Here is a 14,365-nt window from a genome sequence, read left to right as displayed (position 1 = left end):
CGTTGTATGGATACATGAGTCGGTGGACCGTTATGGCAAACGTCGGTAGCAAAGGTCCGGCACGTTTGGCAGGTAAGCTGAGAATCTGGCCCACAGGTTCTAAAGCCCAGCGGCACATTAAGTCCTGGCAAGTGCGTGGCTCGGGACAGGGCATTGTTAGAAACAGCATGGCTCCGAGATTAGGCGATCTTGGCTTGACGGCTCGGCACTCTGCCAAATCTAGAAAGCCCTCTCTAGCCACACCACTCCCCTGCATGATCAACAATCTCTCGAAATTGGAGAATGTGCATTAAGTGCAAATGATGTGAGAGCCTGTTGCAGACAGTTACAGGTTCTCTTGGCATTCCTAGCTGTTCGGAAGCATATCTTATCCTCTAGCAACTTCCCCACACCTCCAAGGGAGCTCTCGAGCGACATTCCCACTCTTTGAATTGGGAAAGGCATGGGGCAGTTCCCGCAACACTCGCCTCAGTAGTGCGACCGGTTATAACTGGTCGCGTATTGCGGCGTCCTCGACAGGCCTGTTGATGCGGCGAAGTACGAAGGATTGTAGTACTGCGGCGCGGTTTATGGAATTATATTGCGGCGTCGCTATCGCCAAGTCCGAGAGTCTACTGTAGTGGACCAAAGGATCTACGACTGTGTCCTTCGCCACTTACCCCGTGGTAGTTCTCATATCGAAAGACCACTGATATGTCTTTTTAATAACTACCAACAGATGTCAGCACATTTGTTTAACCGGTTGCTTACTGCAGATCTTAATGCCATTTTCGCGTCAGCATCGGTGCGGGATGGGACGGGAGGGCGGGACCTTAATTGGCTTATCAGTCGATGCTCCGAGTCTCGCTTGCGGAATCTACTGCAGGGTTTACAGCAACTTACAGTGGGTCTTAATGTTGCAGCAAGCAAATGGCAAGCAATGGTTCGGGAAAACGGCCGAAGCAGGTCAAGGTGGCACGAAAGCACGCTCCTACGTACTACCACGCACTTTAGGATTAAGCTACGAAAGAAGGAGGTACGTGCTAATCCACCCGGAAGATTGAGGATGGATCTCTACGACTCAAACTTTAAAAATACATCTTCACTCACTTATTTTCTTGGATCTTGCAGCTGTCTCAGCCAGTGGATAGTTTTCCTAATTTTGGGGTCGCTATAAAGCATGCAACAGGCTTCTAGAGACGATAACGTGGTTCAGTAGAGAGGACTCGGCATGGTCTCGCCTGTGTTAGCCTACACGGTCATCACATGTTTCTGCATCCCGCTTCCCGAAGGATTGTAGAAGGCCTGGCCAATCAACACGATTTAAGACTACACCACCATGTTCGTGTATTGTTGAATAGCATAACTCGCAGTCAGACTGACTATAGATGACTTGAATTTTGTCCCACAAAGGCGATTTCGAGGGTGTTGCTGATCACTCCATCTTCAAGACCGTTAACGAAGACGCCCAGTCAACGTTGTGGAGAACTCTTGTCACCATCGTCACAAGCTCAAGCCTGGTTCTATCTCGTAGTTGAGGGATTGGAACTGTCACACCACACTATTACACGGTCAGTATATTCCTTGCAAAATCTCGGTATAAACCCGGAAACCACGAAGACGCTTGGGGTACGCCGTATGCCAAGCGCTGGGATGTCCTTCCACTGATGAGAATGAAACGCGCTCCTTCCATGAGCTTTTGCCAAGAGATCCTTGGTCGATGATCATGGTGTATGGGGCGTTCTAGCGACGCTTCCGAAACTTCGGGACATCCAATGACTTATTGTGAACTAGAGGCTGGTATAAGGCGTGCCTCTCGACGTATGCTGTACGACTGATATCACTTCCCTTTCTTCGCGTTCGCACCGCATCTACTATATCTCGACACTCGCAATGGCAATAGCTGAGCAACAGGACTGGCCAGACCGAACGCTGAACATCCTTGTTCTCAACACCCTTTTATGCGTATTGAGTACCGCGATACTCATATGACGACTTGTCTACGGAATCAAGGCTAAGCGGAGGCTTATGTTGTGTGACCATCTTCTCATCGCCGCCACGGTTCGTCACGTGCAACAGCTTCCTTACGGAAAGAAGAGCATACTAATGAGTTTGACCCTAGATGTTGAACATCGTGACCACGGGCCTCCGCTTTCGAACATGTCATCATGGTCAGGGTCGTCATATGGCAGATCCCAGCATTAGGAAACCCTATGATATCTTGAAGTATATGTACTACCTCTGGATTGGGCAAATCCTGAACATCATTGCTATGGGAATACTGAAATATTCCATTTGTGCCTACCTCCTGGCACTGAAGTCCTCACGCGTGTACCTCACGGTGGTGTGGGCTTCGATTCTAATGGTTACTGTATTCAATATGGTATTGCCTATCATGGGATGCTTCTGCAGCACACCATTTGAAGCGAATTGGAACAAGGCTGTGAAGGGGGAGTGCTTCATGAAGGGCGGAACAGGTCTCACATACAGCCAGGTCCGTCCTCTCGGGTAGCTGCGTCTCCTATGGCCCACTGATAACGGAACAGGGAATATCAAACTGTATCACCGATGTGATATACGTCGTCGCACCCATCATATATCTATCAACCATTCAACTACCAAGACGTACGCAATGGGGTCTTCGCATCGTCTTCTGTCTAGGCTTAGCGTAAGCATCTCCAACGTAGACCTCACCTCACATCATATAACTTAAACTTTGGTGCAACGGCCTGCTCGGTCGCGAAGACCGTCGAACTCTCCGCCTTGATGAAGACGCGAGATCCTACATGGGATGGTACCAACCTCTCCATCTGGTCCGCAACTGAGCTCTCGATCGGCGTACTTATCGCTTCTTTACCTCCACTACGAAAGCAGTTCGACACATTCTTCCGACGTATCCTCTCGTTGACCGGTACCAAATCCAAGACGCGAGCCAGTGGCAACAACATACCTCTATACAACGTCAGCAAACCATATACCATCGGCAGTGGGCCAAAGGGTGGTCGCTCGCGATTTAAGGGAGACTATAATGATGACGGAGATAGCGAGAAACATATTTTGGACGACTCTGCGCAGCCTGGCAAGGGCGAGATCGCCAGAACGGCCGTGCATGAGGTGCGCAGTGAGGACAGAAACAGCGTACAAATGCCGGATCGAACAAACAACATGTGTGGATAGCTATGGAGGTTCAATAATTCCCACAACCTTCGCTTTGGGCCTCGTTGGTATTACGAAAGTGACCCGTATTCGTAAAGTCAGAAGCTCGTCATTACCTAGGTAATGCGTATACATTTTCCTAGTCGTATGAAGATGACTCCGCTATCCCTGAAGAAGAGAAACACTTCGTTTGGAGACAAGAGCGAGTAGTGCAATGTGCTGCGGAAAGTCTTGACATCACTTGAGTGCAGTAAGCGGTCAAGGATACCTCTACCCTCCTGACGTCATGGACGTCAACATCGGCATCCTCGTATTTCGAAAAAGGGCGACACAAGGGTCGCAAAACGCCAACTATAGGTAGACGTATTATCTGTTATCTGCCCGTATTCCGCGCGAATAAATAGTTACATTGATACGTGCGTTGCCTACAAATGACACTGGTATTTCGAATCCTCGCAAGCATTGATCGCCATCGGTATGGCATTTAAGGTATATCACACCTGGGTACATCGAATATGTGATATTACACCGCACTTTGAGCTTATGGTACCTGTTTACGCCCGATGTCAGCAAGGGACGGAAAAGCAGACCGTTCCCTGACTTCGAACGGCACGAATTTTGGCTGCCGTATCCCGCTACTCTGGGTCCTCATTTAAGCGCATGCAGCGACGCCGACCATGCCACAATCCTTCGACCTTCCTGTGACCAGCCTCAAGCGTTCCTTTCGACGTGAAAGTGAGGGAGCCCCTTGCTGGTAATCTGGTGAGGCCTTGAGAGCTGACCCCTTTGACCAGCAAGCATAGGTGTCGGAGGGCCTATGGCACTCGGTCTTCAACTCGGAAGAGCTCATATATAGGCGCCTGGAGCGCGTTATGCTGCTATTATCGGTTTCCAGCCAAGATCCAGTCCTCTCACTGTTTGCCCCTGGTAATTTGATTAGGAATAAATCCCTTCGTTCAAACCGCCTCAAATTGCTTGTTCTTCGCTAAAGGCACTTCGCCACTGAAACGACCCACAACACGGCACATTTGAACAAACTGCATATCCTTGAAGCAGTTCCAGTGGGTTGTAGACATATGCCAAGCCTTCTTCCTCGGAATAGCCGCCAGATCAGCCGCGATAGTGAACCTGAGCGAACATACAAAACCTGCGGTTGGTTTCGAAGAGATAAGGACACTATGGTTCCGTGGGCTCCGAGCTGGTGCCATCAGTACGATGATCCAAGGCTCGACTAGAAGATCCTGATCAGTGGTAATCAAGATCAGGAGTTCCGTGTGTTCTCATGTTTACATTAGCCCATTTTCCGCTTGTAGACATGACGACGGCACAGTTTAAAGAGATAGCAGGAGATACCATAGCACAGATAGATCTATACTGACCGCTCACGAAGACGCTGCGCGTGACAACGGAGTCTATCACTGCCATCCGGTAACCGAACTGCTGGTAGGATTCGAGATGAACCTTCCGTATGCCAAGATCTAGGATCTTGATGTTGACAATCCATATAAGCTAACGGAAAGCACCCCATTCGTGGGCGATTTCTGAGCTTCATAATATGGCTCGCTGGGAAACATTGCCATGGCTAACATGCAGTTCACCAAAACCGAACTGTTGGGTCACATGTGAATTCAATATGAAGTGAGAAAGCACTGTTACAAGTACTCCTGTTCGTACGCGCCATTGACAACATTATAAGTGACCTCAGTCCTTGTCGTTCATTTCGTTCTTACCTTTGTTCCATTGCCTGTGAGGCTTCCCTTCAACATGACAGATACCCAACAAGAGTGGCCTGTTCGTCGAGTAGAGATCTTGGCCTCAACCACCTCCCTCTGCGTCATCAGTACTGCCTTCGTCGCCTGGCATATAACTCAGGGAATCAGGACCAAACATAAAACCTTGATCTGTGATAGCCTCCTCGTCATTGCTGTGGTATGTTATCGCATTCCAAGATATTCTCCAACTTTATGCTAACCTCGTTGATTTGAGATACTCAACATAGCTTCCATAGTAGTGCGCTACAAGACAGTCCATGATGGCCTGGGTCGTCACATGAAAGATCCTAGCGTCGACATGAGGCAGTATAGCTACTACCTATGGATTGGTCAGATTCTCAGCATGCTTGCCACCTCGTTTCTAAAGTACTCTATCTGTGCGTACCTCCTCGCTCTTAAGTTCTCCAGAGTGTATTTGGGGATCGTATGGGCAGTGTTGCCAAAAAGCAAGTTGACTTGCTTGCTTGTTCAAACTTGCTTGGTTCATACCAAGCAAGCAAGTCAAGTCAGAGCTGCACAGCGAACCAAGCAAGTCAAGTTAGCGTGCCTTACTTGCTTAACTTGCTTAGTTTACTTAGTTAAATTAACTATAATCGACTATATAGCAGATCTCGCGATGCTTTTTTAGCCTTGCAGTTCTTTTTAGTGCTGCAACTACCTCGGCTATTTCCTAAACAGGCTACAATAGGCTACACAGCTGCTAAAACAGCTTAGCGCCCTACTCCTATCCTAACCTCAGCCTTGTTTTAAAGCCTATCGCGATTTCCATTTTCCTGTATCGACGCTTCTTTCTGGTGTTTTTGACTGCCCTAATATGGCCAAACGCCGTGTACTACATACCTCTTCGAGTAGCAAACGTTTGAGAGTAGCTGCTGCTACCGACGACGTCATCTCAACTCCTGCGGCCTCATCTCAGCCAGCATCTCAGCCAGCATCTCAGCGTCGATCGCCTCGTAAAGCCCTCGCTGCCGTAAGCCAGGCCACTGTCTCGTCGCTAGTCCCTACATTCGAGTCGCAGTTTTTGGAATCGCATGTGGAGGATAATATCGTTGCGCCTACCGAGGGTAGCAGGGCTGTTACGGTGGCTACAACTAAGGCTAGAGACAAAGATAATGGCCAAGATGAGATAAACAGCGCTGCTGATAGCTTTGACGGCATTGACTAGGCTCGTTTACCTGGCTACATGAAGCCACTAGCGGGCTCTAAGCGTCCTAAAAGCTGGATTTTTCGGTATGGCTACCGCGTTGTTAAGCGCCAGGCTACTAATCGGATCTGGTTTGTGTGCAAGTACTGCCACATCCACAAAACTATCGACGCTGGCGGTAGTGGTTTGTTTAATATTACTCAGGCCACTACCTCAGCAGCTACCCATCTCAGCCAGCCAAAACGTGGGCACAACCTCACAAAAGATGGCCCAAAGTCGACGCTAAGAGGACAGGGGCAGCTATCATTGCGGCAAGCTTTTAACGCTGGATTAGAGATGCCTCAGCCTACCGCTAACGCACTCGGAAACTTCGACGTACAAGGCTTTCGAGTAGCTACTGTTATGTGGCTCGTCAACCAAAACCAGCCTCTTAGTGAGCTTACAGCGCCTAATTTTAGAGAGATAATAAGGTTTACCAACCCAGAGGCAGAGGCGGCATTGTGGGTAAGTCACACAAGTGTTTCTACATTTGTAATAAGGTTGTTCAGGTCTATACAACCGCAGGTTGTCAACGCCTTATTAAGCGCAGTAAGCAAGATACATGTAAGCTTTGACGGCTAGACAACAAAAGGTGGTAAACGTGGCTTTTTTAGAGTAGTCGCTCACTTTGCTAACGCAGCTGGAATAATACAAGACCTGCCTATCAACCTGCCTAAGCTCGCTGGCGCCCACACTGGTGAGGCTATTGCTAAAGCTATCTCGATAACCCTCTCAGCTTACGGAGTAACTAGCAACCGATTAGGTTACTTTGTACTAGATAACGCCGCTAATAACGACACTGCAATCGCCGCGCTCGCCCGCAAGTACAACTTCGACCCAGCTTACCGGCGCCTCCGCTGCAGTTGCCACACGCTCAACCTGATTAGCCAGGCTATTATATTTAGTAACAACAAGGACGCCTACGGTAACACTCGAGAGCAGTACAGTACTGAGGAGCAGTACATGCGAGAGTGGCGGAAAGATGGCCCTATAGGCGTCCTAGTTGACGTCATCAACTATATCAAAACGCCGCAGCAGTACGAGCTTTTTCGCAGTTTCCAGCGCCGCGCCAACGACAACCTGCCCACCGAGGAGCGTCTTAAAGTACTCAAGCCCGTCAAGCCTGTTGTTACTCGCTAGAACTCCTACTATGCCGCTTTTGAGCGAGCTACTAAGCTTTCGGCTGCTTATAACTTGTACGCTGAGCATCACATTAATAGGATTATCCTCGAAGACGCGCACGCCAACAAGCAGAACAATAAGCGGCCCGAAGCTCCAAGCTGGATGAGATCAACTGGCCTGCGAGCTGCTGATTGGGCAGTAATTGCAGAGTATCAGGACTGCTTAACGCCGCTCAAGTACGCCACAAAACGGCTCGAGGGCCGCAGCAAAGATGGCAAATTTGGGGCAATATATGAGGTTATACCAGTTTTTGAGTATGTACTCAGCCAGCTTGAGGACCAGGCACGCCCATTTGAGCAGGTCGATTTCAACGCTCACCCAGAGGCCCCCGAGGATCACCTCAAGGTCAACCTCCTCACCGCATGGGCCAAGGCCAACGACTACTACAACAAGCTCGACGCCTCGCCCGCCTACTACGCCGCCGTGTGCCTCCACCCGTACTATAAAACTTACTGCAATGTAGCCTGGGCTGACAAAGCTGGGTGGCTTAGCAGTGCCAACGTGGCGTTTCAGCAGCTCTAGGCGGCGTACAAACCTCAGCGCCCACGCCAGTCGTACACGGCTGTAACGAGTAGCAACAATATAGACGAGGCAATCAGCGCTATACTCGGCAGAAACGTCGGCCAAGAAGCTCCGCTGGACGAGTTTGAGCGCTGGAAAATGCAGGAGCCGCAGTGGACGCAGGAGCAGTATACAGCGAATGGCAATCCAGTCCAATACTGGATTCAATTACTGCCAAAATACCCGCATTTAGCGCAGTTTGCCATCGATATTATGACTATCCCAGCATCGAGCAGCGACTGCGAGCGCCTCTTCAGCGAGCTTGGCGACCTACTTGAGCCAAAGCGACGAGCTCTAGGCAGTGAGCTACTCGCAGCTCTTCAACTGGTGAGATCCTGGGTGCGAGCTGGCTATAAACCAACTATTTATAGTGAGGCTAAGCTTTCAGACAAGGAACTTTTAGATAATTACAATATACTTAAGTGGGACAGTTAGCTTAGTAATGTAGTAGTGTTTAGTCCCTTAGCAGTCAAGTAAATCAAGTACTTAGAAGCAAACCAAGCAAGTCAAGCAAGCAACAAATTGCTCCCAAGCAAGTCAAGTTACGCCTACTCTCTAACCAAGCAAGTCAAGTTTGAGGCAGTGACTTGCTTGACTTGCTTGTTGGCAACTGTGCGTATGGGTGAGTATCGCTATGATTACGACGTTCAGCTTGGTGGTTCCCATGATGAGTGTATTTTATCGCACTCCTATCGAGACCAACTGGAACAAGAGCGTTCCAGGTAAATGCTTCTGTAAGCCTAGGACTACATCACATGACTGCTCTGCAGTCATGACTAATGCGTCCGACTATTTTAGAGCTTAGACACACACTTGTATACACACACAATAATACACTCATACTTGAGACTATACACTACTACCACCTTATGCTTACAGCTTCATGTTAACGGGAAACGTTGGACTATCTTGGACACAGGTTTGTTGGCAGTGGTCTTTGTTGATAGTGAACAGCTACTAAAACAGTGGCAGGGTAGGACCAACATATTTACAGACCTCGTATACGTTGTCGCGCCACTTAGGGTGGTAAATGGGTTGGGGTTAGGTCGGGGTTGGGTTAGGGTTGGGTTGACCTAAATAGGTAATGACTAGCTCCAACTTAGCCTAGTTACTACCTGTTTAGGTCAACCCAACCCTAACCCAACCCCGACCTAACCCCAACCCATTTACCACCGTAGCGCCACTCATCTACCTTTCTACCATTTAGCTTCCGAGGCGTACTCAATGGGGTCTAGGGGTTGTCTTTTGCCTAGGCTTGGGGTTGGTAGAACCCCTGCTTGACTGGCACAACACGCTGACAATATCGTTAGTGCAACTATCTGTTCCATCCTCAAGACGGCCGAACTTCCCGTTCTAACGAAGACTAAGGACCCTGCATGGGACAGCGTTCGTCTCGCGATATGGTCGAGGCTTGAGCTGTCAGTCGGCATATTGATCGCGTCACTCCCACCGTTGCGAAAACCATTTGAATCTTTGTTTCGAAAGGTCATGCCTTCCACCTTCCTTAATAGTCGGTCGAGAACCCGGGGCCTTAGCGGCCATGGCATATCTCTGTACGATGTCAATAAGCCCTTCACGATCGGCAGCCGGCCTAGAGGCGACAAATCACGGATTGATCGTTACGACGACGACGAAGAGAGTGAGAGACATATTTTGCAAGTGCAACCTGGCAAGGGTGAAATTACGAGAACGATTGTACATGAAGTGCGAAGTGACGACAGGAATAGCGTGCAGGTGCCGGATCGGGCGTATAACGCGTATGGCTAGCTATGGCAGTTTGTTGATATCCACGCCTCTAATTTTATTTTGTATATCTTATATTAGCTGGCAACCTATCACACATAGCCACAAAAACAGTACCTTCCTGCCGTCACCTTAACTCTATGTAGTAAGAAGAAACTGGCCATCTTGCTGGTACACCACATACGCTACGATCAACTCGTTACTAATGTTCGTAAATTGTCCTGTTAGTATGAGGGTAGGTCTACTACCCTCGCAAACAAGGAACAGTCTCTTCAGAGATGGCAGGAAGAAGGTGCATCGTAATGTGGGCAGTCTTCACGTCAGTCAGGGGATCAGGGGTAGCACGCGGTCTAGACTATGTCTATAATCCTGACGTCATGGACATGGACATGGACATCAATATCTTTCTCTTTCTATATTTTTCTGCAAACAGCGACTCAGAGGTCTCAGAACGCAGATTAAAGACAAACCTATTTTTCACTATCTGCTGGTATTCCACACAAATGACTGGTCACATGGTCTTGTTCTGGTCGACATTGGTACACCGAGTCACCGAGATACCGCACTGTATGCCGAGGTGGTATCGAAGCCGACAGTATTCTTTCTCCGTCGCACTCGCCGAATTGTGACTGAACCTCGCGGCGGCTCTTCGGGGAGCTATGGACGGGTGTATAAAGTAGCCTGGGTTTATCGTCTTTGTGACGCCTGTCATCCTGAAGTACCGGTTTTTGAAAGTATCGTTTGTATTTCGGAACTTGTGAGTGGCCTGTCTGTGGTAAGGATGAAGACTGAGAGAACGAGTTGCTCGCAGATACGACCAGTCAACTGTATATAGTAGCGAAATTGATCACGACATACAACAATTTGGATAAAGTATAACAGATCTACCAGTGGGCCATATATGATAACCACACGAATCAGGTCCAGGTGCAGGAACTAGGCATCTGGGCATGCGCATCTCCAAGCTAGCGAGAGGAGTAAACGAGAAGGCACGAGCTAGGAAGAAACGTGCTACAGAGACTGATGAGACCGGAGATGGAAGCGGAACGATGAACAGAGGGGAGTAACGACAGTGCTCTGATGGGCTACATCAGAAGAGCATTCTTCATGCTTGGCGCTACGGTCTCGAACTCCATTGCGGACGGATCTTGCGAGGCAACTTCTTTAGTACGATGTACTAGGAGAAGGGGGAGAAAAGAACAAAATTCTAACAAGCCAATGAAAACAAAGACGAGGTAGAGATGAAAGCGCTTGAGAATATATTCCAAGAATGGCACTTGTGTAGAGAGCGGGTGCTGGTACTGCAAGCTTGTGTATGGAAAGCATCCTGCCGCGTCAAAAATTCTTTTCGCGAGTAACAAGCTGTCACATGTGAACGCTCATTGTCTGAAGATAGAACACATCTCAAAATATACCAATGTCGAGTATGGCGTCATGAGGCACGATCGACAGTCAAATGTGGTTTACGCTAGACTAGCATATTTGCGTGACGCGCCTTCTCTACATCCGGCCCAGCCTCCCAACTGTGAGCTTCATCGACAACGTCGTAACACACTGCGCATGACCGCGACTCACTTTGGCTTTAACTCCCTTTTCATGCGTGCAAGTAGATGGCATTACCGTTGCTTGTCTAGAACGGGCAGTCGCAAACGTCACATTGGCCGGAGGTCTATATGTGGAGAGTTCAACGGATGACTATATCTTTTAGACTACAATCTATTTACATCAACAGTATAAAGTTCTCTTTAGCTGCGGCTCTTAATGATGCTCGCGGCCTTCTCGCCGATAGCATACATGGTTGACTGAATGTGCTGAGAGGGGATGAGAGGCATGATGGAGGCATCAATAATGGACAAGTTGTTGACGCCGTAGAAGAGAAGCTTATCAGACACACATCCACCTATCTTTTCTGGCATCATAGGACAGCTGCAAGAAGGATGTGCGAGCGACGGTGTAATGGCTTGTGACTGGACCGAAACATTAATGATGTCTTCGTCACTTGTGTACTGGGCACCCGGCGCGAGCTCCACGGGCGAAAATTTTGCAAGCTCTGGACGGGCCCAGACCTGTCGGATCCAGCGCACTGAAGATGCGAGAATGGCCTTGTCGAGAGGGTTGCTCATCGCGTTGTACAAGATGAGTGGAGGACCTTGGGGATTAGCTGGGTTGATCATAACGGTACCGCGAGAAACTGGCTTCTCGAGAGCGACAAGCTCAAACGAACCAGATGATGGGATCGCGTATTCCGTCATACCAGCCTCAGGGTTCTGGTACAAACCAGCGAGAATCTTCCGCTGGGCGCGGACGCCGTTCAGCAGCTTCTTGCTGTTCTTGTAAATAGAAGGTAGATATGCATCGTCTTTCTGGCCCATCAGTTGCTTAGCCAGGCTGCGGTACCTCTTTGGATCGATCTCGGGAAGCGGGATAAACGCCAAACCATTGCCTCGTGACTGCGTCAACGGTCCTGTCTTGTTTGCGCGGTACTCTGCCCATGCTGAAGCGTTGAAGGCAGGATCGGTATCGAGAGAAGTCGGATTAGGTGTGCTCTCGTTGGAAATGTCGAATACAACACCCATGTACGGGTGGTCTTGAAAGTTCGAACCAACAGCGTCGTTCTCGAGCTTTACAGGAATACCGGCAGCCTGAAGAACAGATTTTGGTCCGATACCGCTGACCTGGAGTAGCTTCGGGGTGTTAAATGTACCCGCAGCCAGGATGACTTCCTGCCTCGCATAAACGACTGACGTCGTGTTCGTCTTCTTGCAAGTAATCTTAACACCCTTCGCAGTGAGTTTCTCACCACTGTCGAATACGAGCTCCGTGGCAAGCGTCTCCAAAAGAACCTTCAAGTTTGAGCGAGCCGACACAGGGTCGTAGTAGGAGTTACGAGCGTGTGATCTTTCGCCAGTCTCGGGGTTATATGTGTTAGCCCACCAGGACGCGCCGTACGCATCTCCATTGTTACCGTCAAGCTGCATTTTTGCGCCTGCACCTTGGAAGGCTTTAAAGTAGTCTTTGATATCGGGATACTGGAAATCCGAGATACCGAGCTTCAAAGGGCCGTTTCCGTAACTGATAGTGAATGTTAGCGATGGTGGAGCATTGAGAAGAATACGCTAACTTACGCCGTAGGATCCCAGGACATGTTGAATTCCGCCGCCACGTCTGCGGGTGGTGGGATAAATGTTGTGCCCTTCTTGAAGAAAGGGTACATGCCTTTCCAACCCCAGCCCTTGTTTCCCAGCGCCTCCCATGCATCGAAGTCGGCAATTGAACCACGGTCATACGCCATGCCGTTCACGATAGAACCACCACCAAGCACCTGCGCTGCAAGACCAGCATATGTAAGGTTGGCGAGGAAAGGCTCCGGTTCCGCGACGAAGTTCCAAAAGAGTGTGGTGTTGATGGGATAAGTGGCGGCGTAGGGCAAACGGATGTTCATATTGTCATCAGCGCGGCCGGCTTCGATGACGAGAACGCTCTCTATGGATTAAGTTAGCATTACTGAGGCTAATGGAAGCTGTCGCTGATGTTGAAGGAAACCGCTAAGCCGGACTTTCGGCAACCTCAATACAATGACCGACTTACTCTTCTTGTCTTCAGAAAGACGATTTGCAGCCACAAGTCCAGTAATACCACCACCGACAATCACATAGTCGTATGTGTTCTTGTCGGCACGTTTGTGCACTGGAGCGACATCGCTGGGTAGAGCACTGGCGGTGCCTAGTAAGGCGATGACTGCTACAGTCGTTCGTGGAAACATTGCGAAGAGGCGTTCCGGGAACCAGGAAAAGCGAGAGACAAAGTCAAATGACAGTAGAGTGCAGCCATCTTCGCTGGAGTCTCTTGGCCTTTTAAGAGAATCGAGAGCGCAAAGATGGCGAGCATCTGCCGTCTTCCCAGATCATTTCTGGTCCCTGGATATGCACGAGTCGTGTGTATACATCAACCAGTCGCCGTAACGTCCCTTACAGATGTCGGTACTAAAGCTCCGGCCATAGATATCAGAATATAAGTTCTGGCCACGCGAGAGAACGATAGCCGCGCCGCTTTTTCTGCACAATGGCATGAGCGAGGCGCGGTAGATGGGGTATGAGTTCGCGAGATTAACCGACATGGGTGGCTTCCGGATCCCACAATCCCTTCCCTCGCGGACGGGACGCCAGCTGCCGTCCCGCTAACCCTGCATCTCACCGTTATCCCTCCATTCAAAGTCTGTTCAACTTGTAACATACATCCAGGAAAAGAGCTTAGGTTTAATATCTGAGAGAACAGCCTTATCGAGAGACCTGGTATTGAAAGTTCAGACGTGAAAAAATAATTGACAGCATTAACGACAGCTAGTATTTTGAAGCATCCGTTTTTTCGTACTCATCCTACGCTAACTACCAGTATGCTGGATGTCCGAACGCACTCGCCGTACATGTCTTCATTGGAGGATAAAAGTAGCAAGGTACTTGCTCCTTCTCCTTCTGTGCGAAATTTGCGCATGAGCGGCGCAGCGTGCAGGATGCCGGAAACACATTGCGGCGTAGTTGCGCCGCATCAACCCACGTGTTTTACCGCGGGTCTTTCAAGCAATGTCATATACTTTCCATCTATTCAGCAAATCCGAGCCATTACTGCATGTCGTATGTTATACTTCGAGATTGGAGTATGTAATGCAAAGTTAGGTAAGCTCACACCAACGGGTTCGCCACCCCTGTCGACGGAGTGCGAAGAGAAGGGACGGTTCGGTTGACAGTCGAACCATCGCTAGTCCGGCCTGCTGCGTCCAATACTCAGCCCC

The 14,365-nt window shown here is 49.3% G+C and overlaps 2 protein-coding genes across 2 annotated transcripts; one reads left to right on the top strand and one right to left on the bottom strand.

Moving 5' to 3' along the window:
* Nucleotides 1-2,745: 2,745 nt before the first annotated feature.
* On the top strand, nucleotides 2,746-3,156 carry ALTATR162_LOCUS9719 (uncharacterized protein; the record flags this gene model as incomplete). Its single annotated transcript, XM_043317353.1, has 1 exon — nucleotides 2,746-3,156. The coding sequence occupies one exon, from the start codon at nucleotides 2,746-2,748 to the stop codon at nucleotides 3,154-3,156; it is 411 nt and encodes a 136-aa protein (XP_043173288.1).
* Nucleotides 3,157-9,714: 6,558 nt separating this feature from the next.
* On the bottom strand, nucleotides 9,715-13,339 carry ALTATR162_LOCUS9718 (uncharacterized protein; the record flags this gene model as incomplete). The annotated part of the gene is made up of 4 exons (XM_043317352.1): nucleotides 9,715-9,889; nucleotides 12,322-12,648; nucleotides 12,702-12,741; nucleotides 13,165-13,339. 4 exons carry the CDS (start codon nucleotides 13,337-13,339, stop codon nucleotides 9,715-9,717), a joined length of 717 nt encoding a protein of 238 aa, XP_043173287.1.
* Between the last annotated feature and the right edge of the window lie 1,026 nt (nucleotides 13,340-14,365).

The sequence above is a fragment of the Alternaria atra genome, assembly GCF_907166805.1.
Source record: "Alternaria atra isolate CS162 genome assembly, contig: 30, whole genome shotgun sequence".
NCBI lineage: Eukaryota > Fungi > Ascomycota > Dothideomycetes > Pleosporales > Pleosporaceae > Alternaria > Alternaria atra.
This window is presented reverse-complemented; position numbering and strand designations above follow the sequence as displayed.